The following is a 25,201-nucleotide window of genomic DNA, read 5'->3' as shown; positions in this document are numbered from 1 at the left end:
CTGAAAATAGGTGTTAATGAGGGCAGGAGTTGCCACACTTTGTTAAGGATTTGAGATCAGAAAAAAAACCCCAGCATTCAGACTGTGGGAAGGGAAATGTTACACTTCTCATGGTTTTGGTGATGGGTAGGGAGTGCACTGAGTTATAATGCAAGTAATCTAGCTTTGACCTGGGACTAGACCCAACTGGCAAAAAGGGTGTAAAAATATTGTTTTCACGTGGAAGAGTATTGAAAATTCACAGAATTTGGAGAATGTTTTGACTATCTTTCACATTGTTGTTAAGCTTTCACTACTTTATTATGTTGCTCAAGTCTAGAGGAAGAAGAGATGTCATGACCAGGTGTTTGAACTGAGAACTCTTGCTGAGCAGGGAAAGATTATGAAAAAATTAACAAAATGGGTTTTGTCATATCATATGGAACATAAATTATCCATACCAAAAATAAACATTTGTTAGCTTACATTTTACTGTGAACTACTTCTTAACTTGCTCCTTTGTGGTCTGTGGAACAAGACATTTGTAAAAATGAATTCACATCCCTGCAAGTACTTTTTTCATAGACTTAACCTCTTCTAAACTAATCTCAGAGTGAACAGTAGTGAATTTCTAGCATTCATTTTACTTACTTAATTATGATGTATATTTGCAAAATGTCTTATTCCCAGGAATCTATTTTTATTACAGTGCAGTTTCCATTTGAGTATTTTTATGAAGTATCCAGATTGATAATTTTTAAAAATTACATTACAATTACTAACTAAAATTTTTGAGTATTACCTTCTTCTGAGGTTGATTTATTGAGGTAACTGAATGATTCTCTCCTTAAAAATGCTTCTGTTTTTTAAAAATTAAAGAATTTGTTTTCTTTACTCTTCTGAAAATGTATCCAACTTCCGTATTATCCCATTTCTTATCTCAAACTTGTTTGTGTGTGCTATGTCTTGCCATGACTTTTCCTTTTAAGTTTCTAGTAAACAAGACTTTTGAGATAAAACTTGGGTAAAAGCATTCAAAGAATTTTCAGAACTCAGTGGATATTTTATGTGTTTAGGATCACAACTTGCAAAACATTTTTTCTCCAGTATATCAGATTCATATAAGAACATCTTTCATGTATGTGTTTAGGGAAAAAGGCTTACAAATTTTGAAAATATGTCTAGAATTTGAAGATGAAGAACAGTTTGTATTGAGCCTAATTGTTCTCTTTGGTTTGTTTATAGTTTGAAACTGAACCAATCAATCTTCTACAGAAAGATTGTTAATTGTGGCCTCCTCTTTTGCTCTTAAGATGATAAATAAAACCAAATATTTGTATCTTCTTATAAAGAATGATGGCTCTTCATTCAGGCTCAGCTTTGCAAATATGTGCATATAAGAGTTCATGGATTTGAGGTCTTTCTTATTTCTGACTTGTCATTGACAGGGATACTGAAATAAGTGATGTCCTCAGAAGCACAAAAGTCAGTTCAAGTGCACTGTTAGTGAATCCCTTCACTTGATTTATTAGGAATTTTAAAGGGACAATTTGAAACCATATGTTCTGAAAGGGTGTTTTGAAAACATTTTATGTGTTTATTATGTAATATAAGCATTAAAGATGCCTAAAACCAGAACCAAGATACCTGCTGAAAAATAAGCACAAGTTTCTCTTTGGTTTTATTAATAATTAAATCCATCCTGTGGGTTCCAGAATTATTCTTTACTGCAACCTTGGTGATACAAAGAAGGTGTGGATCAAAGCAATCTCTTGACACCTGCATGTGTGCTCACAGACAAATGTGCTTTATGTAGGAACTTCCTGCTTATAGAAAATGTTTACTATAGATTGGTTGCAGATACTCAGAAATGTATTTGTCTTCTTTGCAGTAGCAACAGGTTTTAGTGATTCAGCTGCATTGAAGATAAAATTATTAAAATTGCCATGAGGTGAAGTGCGGTCAAAATAAAAATATCTTAATCAGCAATATTTTACAGTGATCACTTAATCAGGAAGAAAGGGGAGATGATTGTAGCTGAGAAATAGAGTGCCGGATCTGGTGCACAGTTAGGTACTTAAGCTTTATGATATGGTCTTTATTCTCAAGTGGGCCAAATCAAGTTTATTACAGGCAATTTGCATCCTAATGGTACTGAACTTTCAAATAATTAATTATTTTTTTATTTTAGTTGCACTAGTTTTAAGGTAACTCTGGTAGAGTGCTGAATTTTGAAGATCTTTGGAGACCTTTAAGGAGTGGGGTTTCTTTAATAAAGGGCTGCTTTAATAAAGGGACGCCATAACTCCCTGAAATATTACAAAACTGAGAACAGTTCTTGAAACATTAATTTGGAATTACAGTCTTTTTTTTCCTTGTGTCAATGCAAAAGAACCAGACAATAATGTACCTGTTCAGTTGGATTACCTAGCTTGAAGTACAAGGAGCGAGCAAATGAGTAGTTTGCAGTTCTTACAGTACAAATAATACAGGGTGGTGGCATTTAAAATGGTGTGAGGTATAGGTGAAAGAATTTCTGTGGACATAGGGAAGGTGTTTTTTCTTCTTTTGTGACAGAGAACTCGAAATTTCAATGAAAAGCAGTTGTGGAGATGAATCTTATTTTAATCTAGGCAAAATTCCTTCCCACAACACCAAGTTCCTACTCAGTATAGTTTTTAATATTTCCATTTGACATACATTATATTGAAGTTGGTTTTGCTTTTCTGAATTTTAACTTTATTTTAATAATTGAAATTCAGTTTAATGTCATAAATTCAGGATTTCATATAACATTTTCATTTCAAATATTCTCTATAAAGACTGAAATAGGAGTGTAATTCTGTGCATTTGTACAAGTTCTCTAGCTCTACTTGGGGCTTTTGAGCTGTGCTGCAATGCAAATACAAACAAGTGTCAGTGAAACCTGCAGTGTATGAAGTGCTTTGTGAGCAGGTTATGCCATGCTCTTAATGAGGAAACAAGGTACATTGGTACATATGCTGATACTGCCAGTGACATCCTGCAGAGGAGTTTGCCTGCTGTTTTGGGTTTGGCTGCATTACTGTCCTTCTGCTGAGCCCCTTGCAGCTTGGTGGGAACTGTCTGCAGGAATGTGCAGAGAATTTAGGGGGGAAAACACCACAGTGGAGGAGTGAGAGACAGGACTCAAATGATTTGTGTGCTGCGTGGGACTTGACAGGTGTGCATTTTGACAAGTTCTAGGTCTAAGTGTTGGCTAAGAATATATGGCTACACAAATGAGTCATTTTAGAGAAGGAAAGTTTGTGGAGAGTCTGCTCCTTCCCCTTCTCACAAGGATTAGAGTGTATCGTTTAACTAATTAAAAAAGATTTACAGTGCTTTAAGTTTTACAGAGCTCTTACAGCTTTTTTTTCTTCTCAAAAGCAAAAATTTGTGATGTTAGTTGCTTATGTAAGATGCATTAAGACTCTCAGTATCAGCAAAAAAAATCAAATGTCTGACCTCAGTATATTTGCTTTATACAGATATTTTCTTTTAATTAAAATTCTGAGGTGAAAGGGAGGCAAGGGAATGGAGTGTAAGGCAGTATCCCTTAAAATCCTTTCTGTAGCTTCAGAAATGGAGACTTCTGCAGTGCTGGGAAATACCTGGGAAGCTGAGCAGGGGACTCAGTGGACTAAAGTTGCTGGCTTTCTTTGGCTAAAACATTTCTATGTTAGTACAGCATGCACCAGAATTTCAAGAGAGGGTTCATTTCTGTATTTTAATTGAGAGGATTATATTAATTACAAATTAAATACATATTGAACTCTTTAACGAGGGCTGCAAAAACAAATGCAGAATAAAGGAAATCATGAAATTATTGATACTTCCACAACTGCTTTGAGAGAATACATGTTTCAGGACTTAGCTGTGGTTATAACAGCAGCTGGTCTTCAGAGTGGAGTGCTGTTAATTGATATATTCTTCCCTTTTCTTTTTTCCTCCTCCCTCACTGAAGTGTGGTTGCGTGCTCTGTTTATTGCACAATGTTTGATTTTATTCTCTGATACTCATCAACACACAGTGTTCCACAAACAGCTCTTTTTCCAGAGTCTAGTCAGACTAGAAGGTGTTATATCTGCTTCCCATGATAAAATAATGCTTCAAAGAACTAAGGGTTCTCCTTAAAGTACTCATTTTTGATACCTGATTTATTTTGATTTTTCGGATAATTTAAATTCTAAACACAGCTCTGATTGATTTTATTTAAGCTGAAATGTCCAGCATTTTTTGGCAGTCAAACACCAGCATACTGAGTTATTTGTCAGTCATTGGGGAATGTGAAGTTTAAGCTTGACTCTCGGAAGTGTGATTTTAATTGACTTGTTTGCAATGCTGGGACAGCTTGAGGGACAGAGTCAAAGCAGTGTTCTGCTTTATGAAGTGTAAGGTCACCTTCTTCCTTCTCTTTTGTTTTGGCCTTTCAAGGTTTTTAAATACAACAAAACTTTCTTCCTGTCTGCTCTTGATTTGCTCCCAGAGTGTTTCTACTCCCTTTTAATAGGTGGAACAGGAGTCTTGCAGCACAGCCAGTTAAGTTTTGCTTTAGAATTCCAATCCACAGCAGGTTTAATTAAAGTTCAATATTTCACTTTGTTGCTCGTATAATAATATTTAAACATAGGGTGATTTACTGAAATTCTTGGGATGAGAAAGAATGGTAATATAAAAAAATAATGGCTATATCTTGATGTGGTATGGAAGTATTGTCCAGATATGCAGTGGGTGTTTCATGAATACAGGGATTATTTTTCGTCTGAGTCTGGGGAAGGAAAAACCAGAACTACTCTAGTATGTTTGGGAAAGGTATTTTATTTTTCTCCCTGATTTTAAAGTTCCCGTTGAAGAATATTTTGTGGTAGCTGTAACCAAAGATGTCTGGATGGTCTCTACTTGACCTTGATGCTAACACTGTAGGATCCAGAATATTGTGTCTGTCTATACCATAGTACAGGAATTTGTGGACATGCTTTTCATTCCGGGAAAATGCCAGATTCTTAACTCGTACTTAGAGATGCTGGCACTTAAATGTTCATCAGGGAAAACATGTTAAAAATGTTCTGAGGGAGTGAAAACTGAATCTTAGCTGTTAAAACCGAGAAGGGTATTTGTGGCTTTTTTTTTTTCTTTCATTGTCTTGACTAATGTTCTGTGGTTCAACTGCTATCGCTGTTGACTCCAGTGTTTCACCCTGATTTCCTCCAGAGAGTTGGCAGAAAGTGCAACAAAGCCTTCTTGGCTGTTCTGCCAACCTTAGGTGGGTGGAGAGGAGAGATTTCTTTTCCATCTCCTCTCAGATTATTCTTTAAGCAGCTCTGCCTTGCTCATTGTCAGTTACTTCCCCTTTGTTTCGAGAAATACTGTTTATTTTGGGAGTGGTTTTCTCTCACACCTCCTTTCTGGAGTTATTTGAATGCTTTGAATATAGTCTGTCTTAACTCAGAAATGGTATTTACACATTTTATAATCACAGCTGATAGAAGCCAATGGGAAAAAAATACTTTAGGTTTGGATCAAGCCTGTAAAGTAGGAATGCTTGCTAAGTTCCTTTCAGGAAATTTCAAAACTGCAGAACACTTCAAAAACAGAGCTGTCCATTTATTGTTCTGCTTTGGGTTTGGAGTGGTTGAGTTTTGGGGGGTTTTCACCCCAAAGACAGCACTAGGAAGAACTAGAGCCTTCTGGTATTCAGTTAAATTACAATCTCTTAGATTATTTGTTTTTTCTCATTTACATGGGGAAGCTCTGTATTGATTTTAATAAATACTTTTAACTAGTGAAGCAAAGGGGTTTTTGTCTTGAAGTGGCAAGCGACTAGTTGCCCATGGTGATTGTTTTCTTTCCCAATCTATTTTCTTCAGAGTGAACTTCCACCATTGTTGTTGACAATTCTGGTGGATGCAGTTTTTAATTTCTATACCTTTGGCTTGATATGGCATTTGACATTGAACAGTGCAGTGGGCAGAAAGCTGGGTTTGCTGTGGGATGCCTGGATCACTAAGGAAGCACGTTTTGTGATTTGGGAAGTAAGATATGGGTGCCTTACTGCAACCTGGCAGTCAAGGGTACGGTCCCAGCAGAGTTAGCCAGCTTGTCTATCCAATAGCAAATACAGCATCAGTGAGGCACCAAGAGGAATTCCTGAACACTGCCCTGTTTTGTTTTCTGTTTAAATTGGTCATGGGGACACATTCCCGATTGCTGCTCCAGGTCTGCTGCACTTCCTTTAACAATCAACATGATCTTCATCTCACTTGTGTTCAATTTCAGCCCATGCCTGCAGCAGCCCTAGTTCCCTTCAGTGCTGTGCTGGAGAGGGAAAGGGACACTGGCACGTGAGGGAGAAGCAGGAACCTGTGAGCAGGTTAGCCTGGAAAAACCAGGGCTAGCCCTGCCCAAGCTCTGCAGACAGAAACTTAGAGCTGGATGGAGAGTGAGCGAGGCAGGAGCATGAGACTAACTTCACTAATAAAGCATCCAGTACAGCTGTTTTACTATTTTGATGTCATTTGGTGTAATCCTAATACTAAACTGCATTGGTCTATCAACCATGTCACTGCCATCCCTGTGTCAGCTCTTTGGAAAATGTGGACTTTTATTTTCAAGAGTTTAAAAGATAACTCCCCCTTAGTATTAAATAGGCTGTAACGAATGCTAATAACTGCTTCCCCACTGTAAATGTGATATACAGACTGTTGAAGCTCAGTGTCACTACTGCAGAGCCCATTGTTTGCCTCTCTTCTGCTGGCTGATTGTTGTAATTATAACAAAATCCTGCTTTTCCAGGGCCAGGGGGTAGAACATATGTTCCTCTGCATGCCTGGCTTGGCAACTAGACTCCTGAGTGTTTTTCTATGTGCTTAACATGTTACTTCTGCTGGAGCTCTGGTTAAATTTTTAACCAGAAAAAAAATCTAAATTTCTAACACTTGTAGTATTCTCCTTTTCCTGAATTTTATTGTTTGTATGCATTATAGGCGTAAATGAAATGAATGGCTAGAGCATGAAATGTAGGGAAAGACCCATATAAACTTAAATAAAAGAATAGTCATGGCAGGTTCATCTTGTTTAAAAACTCAGCTTAGCTTACTCCATCAGTGCACTGGTTGCCCTGAGGGTGAATTGGGAGATTGTTTTTCCTTGCCATGTGTAATTGATTGAATAAGTGCAAGGAATCTTGCCAAGAGGGTGGTAGCACAGTTTTCCCAGGCAGGGTGAGATCGGAAGTACTGGCCAGGTGGAGTGGCCAAATGTTTTCACAGAATAGATTTTATAGGTCAAGTCTTATCTCTCCATCTCCTCCACAGAGATTGATAACATAGAGTATTTTTCAGAGCAGCTGTCTCCATGAACATTGTGTGTGACTTGTCAACATGTGGTCATAGGGAACATACTGGAAAGATTTATATAATGAACTTCCAGTTCTTGCTGAGCTGAAAACCAGCAGGAGGAGGCAGTGGCCAGGCTGCCCACACTTACCCCTCGTTTGGAGGAGAAAGAGTTCTCTTTGGCACAGCAAACTGCTGCTCCTTAATCTGTATCACACATGGCTAGCAACTTTGAAAAGGGATGTGCGTGTGGAAAAAATCAGCTGTGCCCCTGTGTGTTTCTGTAGGCTGAATGCAGCACCAAACGAAATGTCCATACTGCCTCTTGCTCTCAAAAATCTGTAAAAAAAGTGTGTCACTCTCATATCAACCATGAAGGAAACTGCAGCTTCTGCAGAAAAGGAGGGTATTGTTTTCTGTTAACTTTGTGCTGATTCTATTTAGGGAGACAGTGGTGTAAGTGAGGGCTGTATTCCTGAAAATCTGCTTTTCAGGGACCCCTTGAAGCACACTGTTTTGAAAAGCATTCCCTGGCCTGGCTGTTTGCTCTGTCTATAAGGCTTGTAGGACATTTCCAAACTGGTTGCAGAAGGTCTGCCTGTTAACCTTCTAGTCTGGAAAGCTGCATGCATGAAATGCTGTCTGAAGAGAAGCCTTCCAAGACCCCAGCCAGGCCAAGTTTTCTATACTTAACATTGCTGTTTCCACAAGAGCAGCAGATGTTTGCACAGCAGACAAACAACGTTGATGATAAAGCAAATTGACCTTTTTTGGAACAAGCTATTTGGAGCACATTCCTAGGGCAATTCTTCCTTTTTTTTTTTTTTTTCTTCTTTTTCTGGGGGTCTATCTTTCTTCCAAAAGCTGCTTGGCTCTACATTGACATCTCTGCTAGAGGTGATAAAAAAGTTACAGAGGAGGGAGGTTTTTACAAACTTTTCCACTAATGCTGATGCTACAAATCATTTAACCTACTCCAAACCTATTTTTGTCATCTTTATTTTATTGAAGTAGTTATAGTGATGTTTATTTTTCCAGAGTCCCTATGGGAACCCTGGAAGATTTCAGAATGCAATAATTAAAGAATGACAGGCCTTTCCTTGCAATATAAAGTGAGGAAGAGCTTTGTGGTTTAAACAGCTATGCTGTTGCTTGTTAGCAAGAAATGCTGCCTTGTACTCTAGCCAGCCCTATAATGGTCAAAAAATGTTGAAGTTGAGAACTGCATGTTTGTTTTCAATCAGTTGTTTTTCAAGTTAAAAGGCTCTAATGGCTTGTTTTAATTTGTTCAGTAGTATTCATCAGTAGTATAATGTTTGTATTCAGTCACTTAGTGTAGCACAGCTCAGGCTGTCCAAGTAAGGCAGTACATTTTCTTATTACTTTTTCTGCTGCAAGACCTTTCTTGTAAGGAATAAAATATTTTTGAAAGTTTAGGGAATCTCACTTTAAATTTCATTTTAGCAGTACTTAAAATGTAATATTAAACCTGTATTTTAATTTTGAAATTCAGTATTTTGAATAAAGTTATAATATAAATGTTAAGCAAAAGTAGCATTGCATTGAAAATCTCAGTGTTATATGGCTGCATCTTTATTATTTGGACCTAATGCTGAGTTTTTTAATCATAAGCTGATGTTCCTGTAGTTGGAACAGATGTAATTCTTGGGAGAGAATTGATTCCTGGTATCTGAGAGACCAGGTTCAGACTTTGGAACTACTGAAATTTTTAAAGGGTTTAATTTCTTGTACCACAATGTTAGTAGAGTTGTGCTGTAAACAAATCCCTGCATTTTTGCATCATTGTTGTTCAGATGTGGTTTAGAAAGCTGCTTGAAAGAGTAGGATGAAAACGTTTTCTGGGGGGTAGCTTGTCTTGACTCAGTTTATGAGATTGCTTTGCTGAGCAGAAGTCAGTGGGCTTTTGGACAAGGATGCTGTAGTTGTCTTGAAGAGCTGCATGATTAACATTAAAGTTCAAAATTGAATTACAGGGTTTTAGTAGGGTTATTTCATAACATTAGAAAGAGAAAATACTGAATTCTAGGAGAACCCAAATTTGGTTTCTTACATGTGTCTAGGTTTATTTAACTTGCTTCTTACTTAGGATCATTGGCTTTTAGAGCTTTTGAAAACAGTTCCCCATTTCTGTTTAGAAATGTTATTCTGAACAAATTGTTCTGCAATATGATGCCTGTTACAACTCTTCCTGCAAATAAAGCTGCACTGACTCCATCAGCCTCTGTAGAGAGAGAAATGGACAGAGATGGGCCCCTGTACCCTGAAAGCATAAGCTAATAAGGTTTTTATGGGCCTTGTAAAATGACAACTTTACAACTTTTTGGGGGTTTTTGTGATTCAGGAATGTGATGGTTAGTGCCTTGTCTGTTACAAAAATACTGTCTCCTTTTCATAGATGTGAAATCAGGTTGCTTGTTTGGGATCATTGAGCTAGACTGCCTTTGAGCCAGAAATTGTGTTTCTGAGACCCATCCCAATCCTGATTATACAACCTTCTCATATGAACCATATTTACTGAAGTAACTGTTTTAGTAATAGGATTTCCTTTGTGTGGAGTATTGAACATGGCTTTAAAACATTGATTTTATAAAGAACTCCTTTTCCTGCTAAATTGCTTCAAGTTTTAATTTTTTTTTTCTTTTTTTACCAAGGGTTGTGCTGTACATGTTTTGATGTAAAGTTATCAATAACTTGGATGTTTTGCATGTATGCAGAGAGAACATATTAATGAACCAGGACTGGTTAATTGTAGTGCTAAATGGGGCTGAAAGAGAGGAATAGTACTCCTGAGACTGTTTCACTGCAAACAGTGCTGGGGTTTTACCTGTCTGGAATACAATACATTATTTTGCTTACTGCTTTCAAATATGTTAAAAATGAGGGGGAAAAGAAGAGGGAAATGAAGCTTAACTTGAAAATACATTGTTTTTTTTTTTAAACTGTTAATAATGTCTTGAGTGCAGCTGCTCTTTCTTCTGAAAGCCAAGAATTGACTGTTAAGTGTTCCCTATATTGAAAAAGTAGTTTTCAAAAACATTGTGTAATACATTGTATAGGCCAATATTACCCTTCCACTTACCATTCATCACCATTTTAATTTTTCATTGAATACAGTGTTGTTTGGCTGATGAGCAAATAAATAAATAAATATTGTTCAAAGTGAACTCATTATATTATACTTCACTTTTGCAACCAGAGTTATATAGCACAGATGCAGTGGATGTCTATGAACTCAAAAGTCTGTGGAAAAATATAGACAGCTTGACTCTGTTTTTTTTTTTTTAATTAAAAGAAGGCAAAAGGAGGTTTATTTTGTAAACCCTTTTCTCTCAGCAGTTTTGACTTAGTTCTTACTTCAGTATTTCTAGCTTTAAATTTAATTGTATTCCTTTATTATATAGAGGTATATAAGCAAAATGATCCCTTGTTTTTAAGCCTCTGCATCTCTTTTGTGTAACTGTTACTTTGTTTTTTGATTTTTACTTGGGTTTTTTGGGTTTTTAAAAATTACTCTCTTTTTTCCCCTTTGTTTCAGCCAAACCTTTTACATCTAAAGTGAAACAGATGCGACTACATAAAGAAGATTTTGAGATTCTGAAGGTGATTGGTCGAGGAGCCTTTGGGGAGGTATGTGTGAGAAGGAGGTGGAAGGGTTTGGATAATTCTCTTGCAAACCTGCAGCACTGAGGAGAAACAGTTAATAACAATCCTGTGATACACAGGTTTTTGCATTATTTAGCTGTGATGGATATTATAGGCCTACCTAATGTTTGATGCAAGTACATCTTATTTTATATATTCTTTGACAGCTCTTTTTAAGTCTTGTGAATTTTGAGAGCAGGCAGGCTCATGTGGATTAAGAGACCATGTTTCAACTGTCTAGGATAAATCATTTGCTTCACTAATTCTTTCCACTCAGGAGGTGGAGGCCAGTGTGTAACTGATGGTATAGACATCTAATAATTGCTAATTTTCCTAATAACTACATAGCCTGAAAGTAGTTTTCAGCAGCTTAAATAGCTAAATATTGGCACTGACATTCCAACAGCAAAGAGAAACCTCTCTTCCTGTCATTTAGTTTCCTCTTTTAATAAAGGTTAGAATATTTTTCCTGTATTTCTTTTAAGGACTTCAGCAAATGTTATTTTCTTTTTCAGTGGTCACCTACTATCAAACTGTGCAATTTTTTGCTGCTTCTGATTATGCTCTAATTTGAAGTTGCCAAACAAGTCTGTTGATCACTAGGTCAAGGAAACTTCAAAATGTTAGCTTTCTGCCCCACTTCTCTTAATTCTTCTGGGTGCATGAGTTTTGTTTTTCATGCAATACAATGTAGGAAGAGCAATCTGATGTACAATAGTGCCTTGAGCCAAAGTGCCAAATATATTGCAGCTGTGGGTAGTGTGTAAAGCTTCTGCAGAAAGTATTCCATACTGCCTGAAAATACACATGAACTTAAACCTGAAGAAGAAGAAAAAAGGTTTTTTGATCAAAGTCTTCATTGCCTTTGGAAATAGAAGTTTCTTTGATAGGAGAGGATTTCTGGAGGCGCTGGCATGTGACAGAGAAGGGTTGTTCTCAGGTTCACTTACATGCTTGCATCTTGAGTGAAAGATCAGTCTTTGCTATTCTGTGATTACAGAAGAGCAGACTCCTGTAGGTAGTATGTAAAGAAGAGGAATTTTTACTGTAGTGTGTGCCACTACATACTCTGATCCCTATGTGCAAATATAATCATTGGGCAGCTGTAAAAATAACAAAAAAAGGAGTATTTATTTAGCTGCTTTATCACTCTTGGTTTTGCTCCATCTGAAGTAAAGCTTCTTTATGAAGGAGACTGGTGGCTGAAGTTACACATGGATAATTTATCTCGTCTAAACCTCTGCCACAGAGAATGTTGCAATCTCCATTTTGATGTAAACACTTCTGCTTAAAAAGATTAGCCTTAGTCAGTGCTACCATTGGAGTTGCAACTGAGTTCATGTACAGATTGTGTTAAATATGAGAAAAATCGCTGATGTTGGTGCCTTTTTGTCAGAAGGATCATACATGAAACCTGCCTTGTATTGTGTTTTTAAGAGAAGTCATTTTTGTCTGCTAAATCAGCATCAAGCTCCACAGCAGCTAAACCGCAAAGAAACTGTAGTTCTTTCTCAGGAAGTTCTTTGTGGTGAGTCATCCCATGGACAGCGAGAATGTAACTTTCTCCATCCTCTTCTGGGGACAGTCTGCGTAATTGGTTAGTTCTTCTCTTCTAGGAACAGTGTTTCTTTCTAATTCCTTATCTGAGGAAGATAGCATGACTCTATTCACTGTCAAAATCTTCAGTAAGGGGAAAACTGAAGTTCTTTCAGTGAAGATGTTTGGGTTTTTACGTTCTTAAAGTAGGACTTAATAAATATTTGGAAGAATATATGTCCTGCTAGTTTAGCAAAGACAAGTTCTACACAGACATTTGTCTAAGAAAAGAAGCTCTATGTGAAATTGCTAATTTTCCTGTAAAATAACCAGTAAATATTTGAGCAAGATTGAAAAAAGGACCACCAAATTTTACTGCTACTTAAACTACAAAAAACTGTATTAATATTAAATTGCACAATACTTGTATTTCCTGAGACAGATTAAGAAATCTGAAAGAATGTATTTTCTTTCCAGCAAACTATAAATGAGACCAAGGTTGCTCTAGGTTACTGGGAGGGGTAATTTTTGTCTCCTGAATCAACATAATTCTGAAATTCTGTAGACTACAAAGTTAGTGCAAGTTTTCTTTGGCACAGTCTCAGGTTTGTTCTTATTTTGATTTTACGCTACTCAATTTCTTCAATTTGCATAGTCAAGAAATATTTCTCTTTTTGTTTTTACAAGTTTAATGCAGACAAAAAGTAGTTTAAACTAGTTACTGCTTATAACTGTAAGAGTTCATTGTTCCTTTTTTTGTTTTTGCCCTTTTTTCTGCCTTCTAAGAAGGCTTCCTTTTTGTCAGATTATTCACATGCCCCTTCCCTCTCCATGCTTACATTTACTTATTTACAATTACATGTGAGAGTGCTGCCTTTAGAAAACACAGATGTTTTGCTTGGGGGAGGAGCAGGATTATCATGGTAAAATTAATAATGTGGGCTTCAAGTGTTTCATTGTGCTGGCTTTGAGCAGCAGGGTTTGAAAAACCTAACTCAAAACAAAAAGACTTTAAACTTAGGAGCTGAAAAATGCTTCAAGGAAAGGTGAAGCAACTGGGAAACAGCTCTTAGTGGTGTCCCTCAGCAGTATAAAAGTGCAGGTTAGCTATGTGATACCAAAATTTTCAGTTGATTCTATTATAGCTTTGGAAAAAAAAAAAAATCTGTGCATGCTTATGCTAGCAAATGTTAGATTGTTAGGATGTTGATGTTTTGAAGATGATGGATTTTGTAGCTTGAGAATGAGATAGTTACTCCTAATTTTTGTCATACACTTACGAACTGTAACATTCTTTCTTGTCTGCTTGTTCTTGCTAGACAAGAAAACCAATGCTGAATCTTCTTTTTTACTTTTATTGTTCTTCTTTTTCTCTTTATTTCAACTTTAATAGCTTCTGTTCTTGTTTTTTTCCCCTGTATAAGGCTATTGCTTTTTAAGCAAAGGGAAAGTGCAGACAGATACTGTAGAGACAAGAAGCCAAGCTTGGGGCAGAAGGTGTCTGACAGCATGCCAAACTAGACTGCTGTTTGTGGGAAATATGGAAAATGCTTAGAAGACTGGGGAAAAAACTTCATATCTGACTAAACCCAAGATGTTTACATCAGCACATAACAATCTTTGTTTTTTTTTTTTTTTTTTGGCTGCTCACAGGAAAAGAAAATTTAAACACCCACCCTCCCCCCCAACGTTAAAAAAGTCTAATTTTAAGGAGTTCCAGTAGCAAGGCACTTCAGGATCACTAGGACAGGAATGATTACTCTTTCTTCAATCTTGACAGCTTTGCTGGGGAAGGGAAAAGATCAAAACAAAACTCTGTGTGTATTTGTGCCTTTGTGTAGGTAGTAAATACTCTGTGTACATGTCAACACTGCCTGGATTTGTAATCATGATTCAGAATTTTTTTGTTACAATTAGAAACTACATCAGTCTGTTCATTGCTAAGTGTCAGGTTTCACTTTTACAGTCTTGCAAGAAGCATTTTAGAATTTACTTTCATAAAGCATTGAGACACCCCCTAAAACATACTGTGATTGCAGAAAGATGATGGTGATGTCTGTGATCTTTTGTGTGTGGTGGTTATTGATATGCAGTAACATTAATAGCTTTCACAAACTAAAAGCTTCAGACTAATTGTAAACACAGCTGGTAAACACGAGTCTATTTTTCTTCTTTAGTCACTCTTCAATGCTGTCACACATTTACAGAAGGTACCAAGCCCTCGTTCAGGCCACAGAAGGTCTGTGTTCCAAATCTTCACCAAAGGCAGTCCTACAGCTCCTGCAGTTGTGTCCAAGTGGATGCTGAATAGGAGACTGGAAATTTAGGCAGCTGTGCAGTCTTACTGTATGTCTTTCAGTAACCAAGTCCTTTGCAGAATAACACAGCCTTGCACTGAGAATGCTACAGGCAAGATATGAAATCCTGAAATTGGTCTTGAAATACTTGTATTGTCATATGCCTCTGGCTGCTGTACTGCAATGGTTAATGGTGGGGGAGAAACTTACTTTCCATGCTGGGCAGCAGGAGCTACTCAATTTTAGGAGCAGAAGCCTTTCAATTTTTCCCTGCAAGAGTCCCAAAACCCTTAAAGGTCTTTGGGAAAAAACCACATTGTAGCTTCATACTTATGTCAGATACAGTTTGAATACTGACTAGGTGCAATGTTAAGTCTTTCTCCTTCTGCCATGTCTCATTAGATGTTGATACAGATAATGGCTTTCCAGAGCTTCTAAGATTTAGCTAGTGAAATACAAGAATAATCAAGATCAAATCCACACCCTGGACTATGTATCACTGCAGAGGATTCATCTTTCCCTCAAAAAAAAATTGGGGTTCGCACTCTTGGATGATCACACACACCAGAGCAATAACTCTTTATGAATTAAAATTATTATATTAGAGGCTAAAATAATAATCATTTTTGTTTTTCAAATCTGAAAGTTTCTTAATGGATTCTAAATCTGAACTCGAGCCTTATGTGAGGTAACCTTTAAAATTTTCAGTCCATAAACTAGTTTAAACAAATAAATGTAGTGCCTTTCTGTCTTATTGCCTCTTCTCCATGCCACTCCCTCCCCCTGCAACCCCAGAAGGCAGCAGTGTCAAGAGCAGGGCTGATAATGCACAGATGGGAAGTGACAACTGCTTGGTCTGTGAATCTATAGCTAGGCAAGAGCTACACTGTGAGATACGCATTGGTTTAGACGTCAGAGTATTGCAATCCTTCAGCCTGCGCTTTTGCCTCGTTTGTGAAGCTGTTGCAGCTGATGACACATTTGAGGATGGTTGAAAGAGGTTTGCATGACACTTTCTTCAAACTGTCTGATCCTGTATTTTCTTCTCTGTTATCACTGTCTTCACCCATTGCTGGTTTACTGATTATGAAAGAGGTGAAAGGAATGCGGGATTCAACCTTTGTATTTTCTTTGTCACTGGCCTGCAGGATGAAGATGATGATATTCTGTGTGACAGCGTGTTGATTTGTAACCGGATGCACACAGAAATAAACTTTCATCTGCTTTAGTTTTAAGATTCCTTTGAAAGAGAAGAGGCAGAACAGGATAGTTGAAGAATGGTTGTTAAAATGTAGTGATTATTGAACTTTTCTATAGTTGGGATGATAATGCTGGTTTGTCTAGTTCTGATCAGCAGCTTTTAGTTTGTGGCTTTCATACCCATTTTGATTAAGACACAGCTTTCCATACCCAGGGAACTGAACTGTGAAAACAAGTTTGTGTAAACTTCTTCCCTTCCTCTTTCCTAAAAATATTATATGTTAGCTTATATTACAGCTAAACAAAACTAATATTCTCAGAAAAGGGTGGTGTCAGTGAACTTTGTTAATTTATTATTACAGGGACCTATGGCATCTAATGTTTCAGAAGCTATGAGGGGAGGGGGAGAAGCTGGGCAGACTTGTTTTATTAAGTTTTACTTCTCTAGAAATTGTGCATTTCATTGTTTCCCTGCTGCTTAGAACAGACATGATAAAGAGCTCGTTGAACTTCAGGTGGAAAAATGTGAAGTCATTCCATCTGAAGAATGTCTGGTGCATTATTTGAAACGAGAGTGGAAGTTGTTTTATGGCAAAACCTACAGTTTTATTTGTGTCTAAAACCAAAACCACGTTGTTTAACTTGATTTAGATATGCTCCACTGTTATTTTTTCTTGAGGGTTCTGGGATGTAATTAGTGTGTATCACTGAAGTTCAGGAATATAAAGGATAGAGCCAGAGAGATCTTCATGACACTCTGATGGAGCAAGAAGTGTGATGGTCAGAAATGCCAGTTTTCATTAATAGTCACCTAGAAAAAAATTATACATAGGGAAAGTGTGATGGGTAATGAAAGCTTACAATAGACTTGGAATTTTCCTGTATTATTGAGATATTTCTGTCTCTATGATGTGGTATTGTGAGCATAGTAAAAATGTGTCCAGAACACTCTGGAAAAAACTTCCAAAGCTGCAAGGTTACATAAAAATGAAAACTATATGTATTTTTGTGTTTTAACATATTTATCTTTCATTTCTCTTTTCCAGGTTGCAGTAGTAAAACTGAAAAATGCAGATAAGGTTTTTGCCATGAAGATACTTAATAAGTGGGAGATGCTGAAGAGAGCTGAAGTAAGATTACAGTAATGGTTTCTGTGATTGTGTCCTCTCTTACTCTGCTGAATTGTCATTGCTCTGTCCACGAGTTTCCATGTTTATTAGAGGGATGGAGGAAGTTCTTCACTATTTACTGGCAGTATAAAGATTAATATTAAATAAGCCTAAAGCAGCTCATCAGGAGGGTTTAAATGGCCTGGAATCTTGACTTCTCTGGGGCTGAATGTTTTTGACATTAGGCTTTTTCTGTAATTGCCCAAGAATAACCAGCTACACAAGTGATCTTTTAATGCATTTTTTTTCCAGTTGGGAATGTAGTCTTTAGCAAGTATTTTCCATGCTGGAAGGTAGTTACTGAGCTATAAGAAGGTAATTGCTGAGCTATAGCTCATCAAGTCTATTAGTTTATCAGTAGTTAGAACTTAATAAAGACCCAATGAGTAGACTGAAAAATCAGAAAGATAAAAGTTTCAAATTAATTGGAGTGCATGTTTCCTAAAAATGTTCTTCTGCAAAAATATGTGATAAAAAGTTCCTCATTATAGCTGGAGTCCATTTTGTGTCTGAAAAAGGTGGAACAGCTCTTTTACAAGCCTTGATTTTGCCTTAGCTGCCTACTTTCATTATACAGCTCTGATCTTCATAAAGTCCTTGATATATTTCCCCTGGATTCCTTTGAAAGGAAGCTTATAAAATGCAGCCTGCACCTGAATACTTGTGTATTAATTTTAGATGAAACGTGTATCCAAGTCTCTAATTTGCTGTGAAATTCTTCATCTAGGCATACTAAAAATACACTCATAAATATCTAGTTTTTATCTGAGACCTCAACTTTGCTGCTCTCAGGCTGCCTTGCTGTTCAGCTGCTTCCAAGTTTATTCTGATTTCCGCATTTATGTTTTAATTACATCTTGGTAGGAAGTGAGATCAATGGGAAACCATCACACTTTAGAAAAAAAGGATTCAGACAAATTAAAGCCAATTTCTGATGTGTGCACATCCTGTCTCTTTTAATGAAAATGTTATCACATTAAGAAATATAAATGGCTTGCAGATTGTGGTTAGATGTGCACAGTGTGTTTCCTTTTTATCCAGAAATTATTCAGATACTGAGGAATCTGGCAGTAGTCTTGATACAAAGAGGTATTTCTCTCCAAGACAAATGTAAGAAAAACTGTAAGTTTTATTATTTTTGAAATATTTTATTATTTTATTATTTCTGAAAAAGAAAAGACCAGGAATAAAGCTCCACTCTATTTTTAAATGTACCCCTTCAAAGTGAGTTTGAAAACTGTTTCTTTTCATTAACATACAGTTATAAATAGGTTTCAAAAATTTTTCTCTATGCAAGGTATTAAAAATATTCTTCCCATGGGTCCAGCTGAATTTCTTAAAGTCTGAACCATTAGCCTAAAAAGAATTACAGCTATGTTTTTCCATGTATTTGTAACCCTTGGGTATATAGTGGAAAGAACCATCTGGAGTGAAAATGCATTATAAAGCATGACCTTTAGCAACTGTAACCTGTCATTTTTAGACATTCATGAATTCTCTTCTTACTACTGATGGGGAAAATGACCCATTTTGGCTCCGTTAGCAGCATGCTGTGCTAACACTGATATTTTAGCAGGAAAATTGTGCAGTCCAAAAAGACAAGAATATAGATAGATCTATATGTTCATATACCTCTGTATCAACAGTGTGGGAAGTGGGAGTCATTTTTAAAAGGAAAAAGGGAGGATGTACTCTGAAAAGGTTTGAGAATGCCAGATTAAGGTTGATGACTGCAAGCTCTGAGAGCAAAAACTTTGTTATGATAAAATTACAGAGATTGCAAAGTCAGTGTTCTTTTCTGTATAATCCAGAGCATATATTTTCCAAATACTTGCCAGTGTTGAGATAGGATGTAGAACTGGGAACATTACTGATATAAGGAGTACCTGAAAGTGTGTGGCATCCTGCTGTTACATTCCCAGAGCTGTTACCCTGAGCGTTGACAGTCACTTAGAGTTACATTAGAGTTACTTAGAGTGTGCTGGTGCCAGACGAGACTCAGGACAGAGCAGGACAAATATTGTGCAGCATGGAAGCAGTCAGCACCCCCAGCAGGTGCTGAGTCTGAGCTGTGAGAGCATAAGCACCCAACAGCAGAGCAGGTCAAATTCTTTGCTGATTGAAGGCCATGATAACAGGAGAGATACGAGCACAGCACTGAGTTGGCTTTGCTGTGAGAGTTGGATCAGATGACCTCTGGAAGCCTCTGCCAACAGTTCAAGGAGACTGCCTAGGGAAGATGAAATGTAATGCTGGAATAATGTAAGGCACAAAAAAAAGCTTTATTTTTAAAAAGCCTGATTGAACGATGTTATAGTAATTAAAAGAGCCACTGCAACTATCTCTTTTTGTTGTTGGATTTTTTTTTACCACTTCAACTCTGGCTATTGCTGTCTCAGCTGTGATCTACTGTGATAGTAGCTGTTGCTTCAGCTCTAGGCATGCTGCCCAGAGGTGGGTGTCTGGAGTGCTCAAGGAATGCACAGTCTTTTGTCAAATCATGGCAAAAACAAGTGGAATTATATAAACTCTCTAGTAACTAATCGTATGAATTGTGTCATAACAAGTAGAAAAACTACCTCTTATTTATCCTTGTGAAAACGAGAGTTTATAGGTTTTCTCTCTAAAATATGACAAGAGTTTACAAACAAGGAAGGAAAAAAATCAAGCTGAAGCATGGAACAGCTTTTCTTCCTTCTGAAGATGATCCATGCTCATTCTCCTACCCCAGGTCTATTTTTCATTCAATAAACTTTGAAGGTATTTGTTTTAAGTATGTCTTGCTATTTTTTCAAATTTCACTGATTTATCTCCTGCAATGACTAAAGTATGTCATCTTAATTTTTCCTGGTCTGCATAGTTCTTACTCACTGTATTCACAAAAAAAAATGGACTTACGATGGTTTATTTGCTTGGAGGAGGGAGCTACTTGCTGCTCTGTTTTTGCTGCATGTATTCTTGTACATATCTCAATCTCAAATGATATTTCACTTTTCATTCTTCACTTTCTAAATCTCAGAGTCATCAAAAGCCATGCCAGAATTCTGCTATTTTCCAATTGGAAAATAACAAAAAGCAAAGATTTGAATTTCTTCTAAATTTAGCTGTCTCTAAGATGCAAGAGACAGAGCAAGGTTCAAAATTATGAAACATCTTTGTGAAGAGCAGAGTGTGCTGGAATAAAACATGGTCAATGTTTCTTCTTAAGCTCTCCATCTGCCTTCTTAATAGAGCCTGTACAATATTATTCTTTCCTTTGCACTATCTTTTAGATATTTTTTTCTGAACAAAACTCTGTTGGCTTTGCTTTTTGGTACCTTTTGTTTTCTTGTGATATTCATTGCAGAACTTGCTCCCTTCAAAATGTTTATGGGATTTCTTTGATAGTTTCTTTTTGGGTTTTCGTCTGTTTGGTCATTTTTGTCTGTCATTCTGCAAAGTTGTTTCTGCTGAGATATTTTTTTCACTACTCAGGGCAGGTTGCAAGACATTAATTTGATTAAATGCCTTGCTGCTTTGCACTTGGTTATTTTCTTCACATTTCATCTTCTTTTGTTTCATAAAAACCTGTGTTCCACAATTAAAACATTTGTTGGCAGTTCTTGCTCGTCCTCTGTTCCACTTGATATGAAGGCACCTCCTGTCTCCTGTTTTTCTTTCTGGTGTATTGAGGGGAAACCTCTTGTCTGATCAACAGCTTATTTCTGGCAAGAGCAATATTCACTTCTCCCTGCTTTTCATGAGCAAGGGCTATGGAGAAAGTGGTTAATGATTATCAAGTGATGACTACATGGAGTTATTGGCAGCTGCTTTCAAATGAAAAGAACCTTATGTGAAAACTCAAGTGCAAAACTAGGCTAACAGAATGATGAGATAAAACAACAACACAAGACTACAGATTCCAGCTCTCTAACTCCTAGTAGAGTTACAATTATCTAATGCCATTATTGATTATTTTGCTTAATTATACATTGCTATTCTGTCATTATTGATACATCAATATTTTGACATTTTAGACAGTCTAGCTTACTTATCCTTTTGTGTCACTTAACAGTACAGAAAAGCTCAACTGTTTAAATTTGAAGAAGGTGGCCTCTTCTCATATCTTTTTTTTTTTTAGATTTTGTTGTGTTTGGATAGTGTAATAAATGACTTTTTAACTGAGAGGCAGTTTTGATTTTTTTCCCCTCAAATATAATGTCAAAACACAATCAGCTTGCTCAATGTTTTTCTTTACATATTTTACCTAATGCCTGTAATTGTTTTTCTCCCATTCAGACAGCTTGTTTTCGAGAAGAGAGAGATGTGTTAGTGAATGGAGATAACCAGTGGATCACAACATTACATTATGCATTCCAGGATGAAAACTATTTAGTGAGTATTGCTTTTAACTACATATATATATGTATATACATATTTCCATGTGTGGAAGTGAAGAGTCTTGGTTGTGGTTTGAGACAGAAAAATAGTTCTGGGCCATACGGACTGTGTGACTATCTGTGATTTTTCCATAAAATTTTGAAGGGTGGAGACTGGTCAGAAACTTTGAAAGTTTTGCTATAATTACCTCAGGAAGGCAGGTTTGTTTTCTAAACCACTTTGCATTTGTTGACAAACCTTGGTCTATCTGCAGATTCTTTGTTATAATTTATCATTCCAGTTTAAGTGTATTCATAAAATTACTAACATAGATTTTCTATTTTACTTTATTTTTTTATGATTAGCCATGCTGATTACTGTTCTACAGAGAGAAATTGGGAGTAGCCCTGTTTGGAAACAACTTACTATTTTGAGGACTTAAACTCATTAAGCTGTCACAAAACAATAAAACATTATTACAGCATAGAAGAATGACACTAAATGCTCATAAATAAGAGTTGGAAGCTTAAAGAGTCTCTTTTATGTTATTTAGTTTGGAGTATTTTGAATGACTCACAAAAAGGAACTAATATGAGGAAAAGTGGCCATAGAAAGATTTCTATGAAATCTTTCCCACTTCAAAAATGTTTTGATTGTGGTACAGTGTCAGTAGTATTTATGCTTGAAAAAGTAAACAACTACGCATTGATGGCTTTCAATTATTTGGGTTTTATTGCCCTGTGTTTTGGGTTCTCTATCATTAGTGATTCTAACAATTTTTTTTAAATCTACTCTACAGCCACAGTAATTTTTTTCCTCCAAGTCTGTCCAGTACAAAAGTGCTATACGTGGAACTCCTGTGGTTTTTTGCCATTATATTGCACTTCTGTCATTTCAGAGGCCTGGGGATCCATGGATTTTGGTAGATTTGTTTAGAAACTGGGCTCTGCATTTGTAAATCTTAACTGTTGGCATAAATACCTTCCAGCCAGCTTCCTGCTTTGTAAATGTGGACACTAAAAATAATCTCATGTATTGTGTAATTCTGATCTTATCATTAACAACATTTCAAGGAAAATATGTATTCCAGAGCAGCCTGCTAGAATTTGTTTTATTCTTGCCAGTTTCCTTGTTTTCACTAAGCACAGAGCAGGTTCTGTTCTTCATCTTTGATAGTATGCTGACAGGAGCTAGTTTTGTAGTCTGCTGGGCAAAATATCAGTAATGCTGGGAGTTTGTATCATCACTAGTTCTTTTTATTAAAATCACGTGTAACACAAGTGGCCTTTTTTAAAAATCTATGTAGATTGAGCAGTAGATGTGATTGTGCAGTGACTTGCCTTGGGATAGACCTCTACAAACTGGAGAGAGTGAAATCTCATGAATTTCAACAGAGGGAGAGGAAGTGCCCTGCACTTGGGATGGAATAGAAGAAACCCAGTACATGCTGGGGGCCAGGTGATTGGAAAGCAGCTTTGCTTGAGGTTCTGGAGGGTAACAAGCTTAACCAAGGCATCACATGAGCCAGCAGTGCACTCCTGCAGTAAAACAGGCCAGGAGTGTTCTGGGCTGTAAGGAAGAGTGCTGCCAGCAGGTCAGAGAAGGTGCTTCCTCTCTGCTCAGCCCTGCCCCAGCTGCACCTGAAGTGCTGTTCCAGGTCTGAGCTCCCCAGGGCAAAAGAGAGATAGAACTGCTGGAGCAAGTCCATTGCAAGGCCAGAAAGGTGATTGAGATGATTGAGACACTGGGTCATCCTTTCTGTACAGAGAGCTGGGGTTCTTCAGCCCAGATAAACACACATGGATGATAACCCCCCTCTCCATCCTATATCAACACCCTTTGGAGGGAATCAAGGCAGAGGAGCTGGATTCCTCTCAGTGGTGCATGGGGAGAAGGCAGGGGCCAGTAGACATAACCTGAAATATATAGAGTTTCATGAGAAAACAAGAAAACTCTTCTTTATTGGGAGATACTTAAACCCCTGCTGGAGACACCCATCATCAGCCTTTTCTAGCTGACCCTTCTTGAGCAGATGAGGTCTGAAAAGCTCCCTTCCATGAAATGAATCCATGATTTAGGATTAAATGTCTGTGTTAAGCTTCCACTTGTTACTAGAATTTAGAGTTCTTCAATCTAAGCTTTTTCTTTCTCTTGGAAAGATGGTGCTGTCATACAGTAGTATTTTGAGAAGTATTTGAGACTTGGATAGATCTGGATGATTGTGTACATTTTAAAAGTATTTTTAAAGCTTTAAAAAGCCCATATTTTTTATAAGGACTTGGATATTTGACATTGGATATTTAACAGAATTTTTTAATGTAAAATTTAGTTTATAGATTTCACTGTCATTCCGATGCATGCATTTAACTTCATTTGCACAGCTTAATACCCTGAGTTACAATTTAAGTGTTGGCTTATTCAAGGAGTTGAAAGTTTCTGAATTGTAAGGCTATTATGTTGCTCTTGCAAACATAGGAGGTGCAGGATCCTGTGTTTTAAGAGCCAAAATTCCATTATTTTGCTATATCCAGTAGCTGAGTTGCAGTGAAAGTGCTGAAGACTGAGTGCAGAGATCCTACATCAGTTAGGAGAATCTGAAGAGTTTTTTTTGCAATATACTTTCAAAGTAATAAATTCAGCTCTTGGAGATACCTGTAAAATGCATCACTTGATAATCAATATCTGAAATTCCAAAGGCTTAATGCATTTTCTAAAACTGTAAAACACAAGAAAATAATACAATCAGTCTTGTTCCTGAAGGAGTGTAGAAGCACCACTGAATAGAAGATACTTATCTTCTGTAAAGATTGCGGGCATAATTTGAGAAGCTTATTATTCCTGTCACAAAGCAACAGATGAAAATTTGACTATCAACACATTTAAAATCTTGTGGAAGTGCCTTTTGTTCTTTCTTATGCACTTGGAATCAATGAGGATGCACATGTTATTCTGTATCAAGCTGTTAAAACTTTGTTCATCACCTTTATTGTTATGGAAAATATGAGAGAAAAGAAACAGGTGTAAGATTTCTGCCTGCCCCTCATCTTCCACAGAACTGCCATAATTTTGCTGATTTTTTTTCTTCATATTTTAGTGTCTTTCTCTGAAAAGGGGAAAGGCAAACATGTTAGGGGAACTAATAGAAGTAGTGCCTTTAGGTTGCGTTTTTGGAATTTTAAAGAAACAAATTGAGGTATACATTATACATTATACATTATTTTTTATTATTTATGGTCTTCTTAAGAGTCACTGCTTCAAATGCAGATAGGCTGCCTTCCTGGAAGCAGGCTGGAGCTCTAAGCAAAAACTTTCAGATAGTCTAGTGGAAATTTATTCTCAGGGACATGATTTGATTCCTGGGGCTGTCCTGTGAAGGGCCAGGAGCTGGACTTTGGTGATCCTTGTGGGTCCCTTCCAGCTCAGGATATTCTGTGATTCTAATTAACCTGTTCACAATGATGTTTGAAAGTAATGTGCATGTTAAATTATAAATATATATATAATTAGTTTGTTATCTATAATTAGTTTGACTTTTTTCCTTTCCCCCATTTGCCTTTTCAGACCCTGTTTCATAATTAAAAACAAACTAAACTAAGCCAAAATATATTAATCCTGAGTTTCACACTTAAGTTTCACTTTTTCC

The 25,201-nt window shown here is 36.8% G+C and overlaps 1 protein-coding gene across 5 annotated transcripts in view; it reads left to right on the top strand.

The window, feature by feature from the left end:
* The window catches only part of CDC42BPA (CDC42 binding protein kinase alpha), a 182,944-nt gene that overhangs the window by 46,803 nt on the left and 110,940 nt on the right, over positions 1 to 25,201 (top strand). For all 5 annotated transcript variants that reach the window (XM_056488450.1, XM_056488448.1, XM_056488452.1 and 2 more), the window contains exons 3-5: positions 10,891 to 10,982; positions 17,077 to 17,160; positions 21,478 to 21,573. In XM_056488450.1, coding sequence (XP_056344425.1) covers positions 10,891 to 10,982; positions 17,077 to 17,160; positions 21,478 to 21,573 — 272 coding nt within the window. The remainder of the gene's footprint in view (positions 1 to 10,890; positions 10,983 to 17,076; positions 17,161 to 21,477; positions 21,574 to 25,201) is intronic.

The sequence above is a fragment of the Oenanthe melanoleuca genome, chromosome 3, assembly GCF_029582105.1.
Source record: "Oenanthe melanoleuca isolate GR-GAL-2019-014 chromosome 3, OMel1.0, whole genome shotgun sequence".
In the NCBI taxonomy this organism is placed as follows: Eukaryota; Metazoa; Chordata; class Aves; order Passeriformes; family Muscicapidae; genus Oenanthe; species Oenanthe melanoleuca.
Note: the sequence above shows the minus strand (reverse complement) of the source record. Positions and strands in the feature narration are given on the sequence as shown.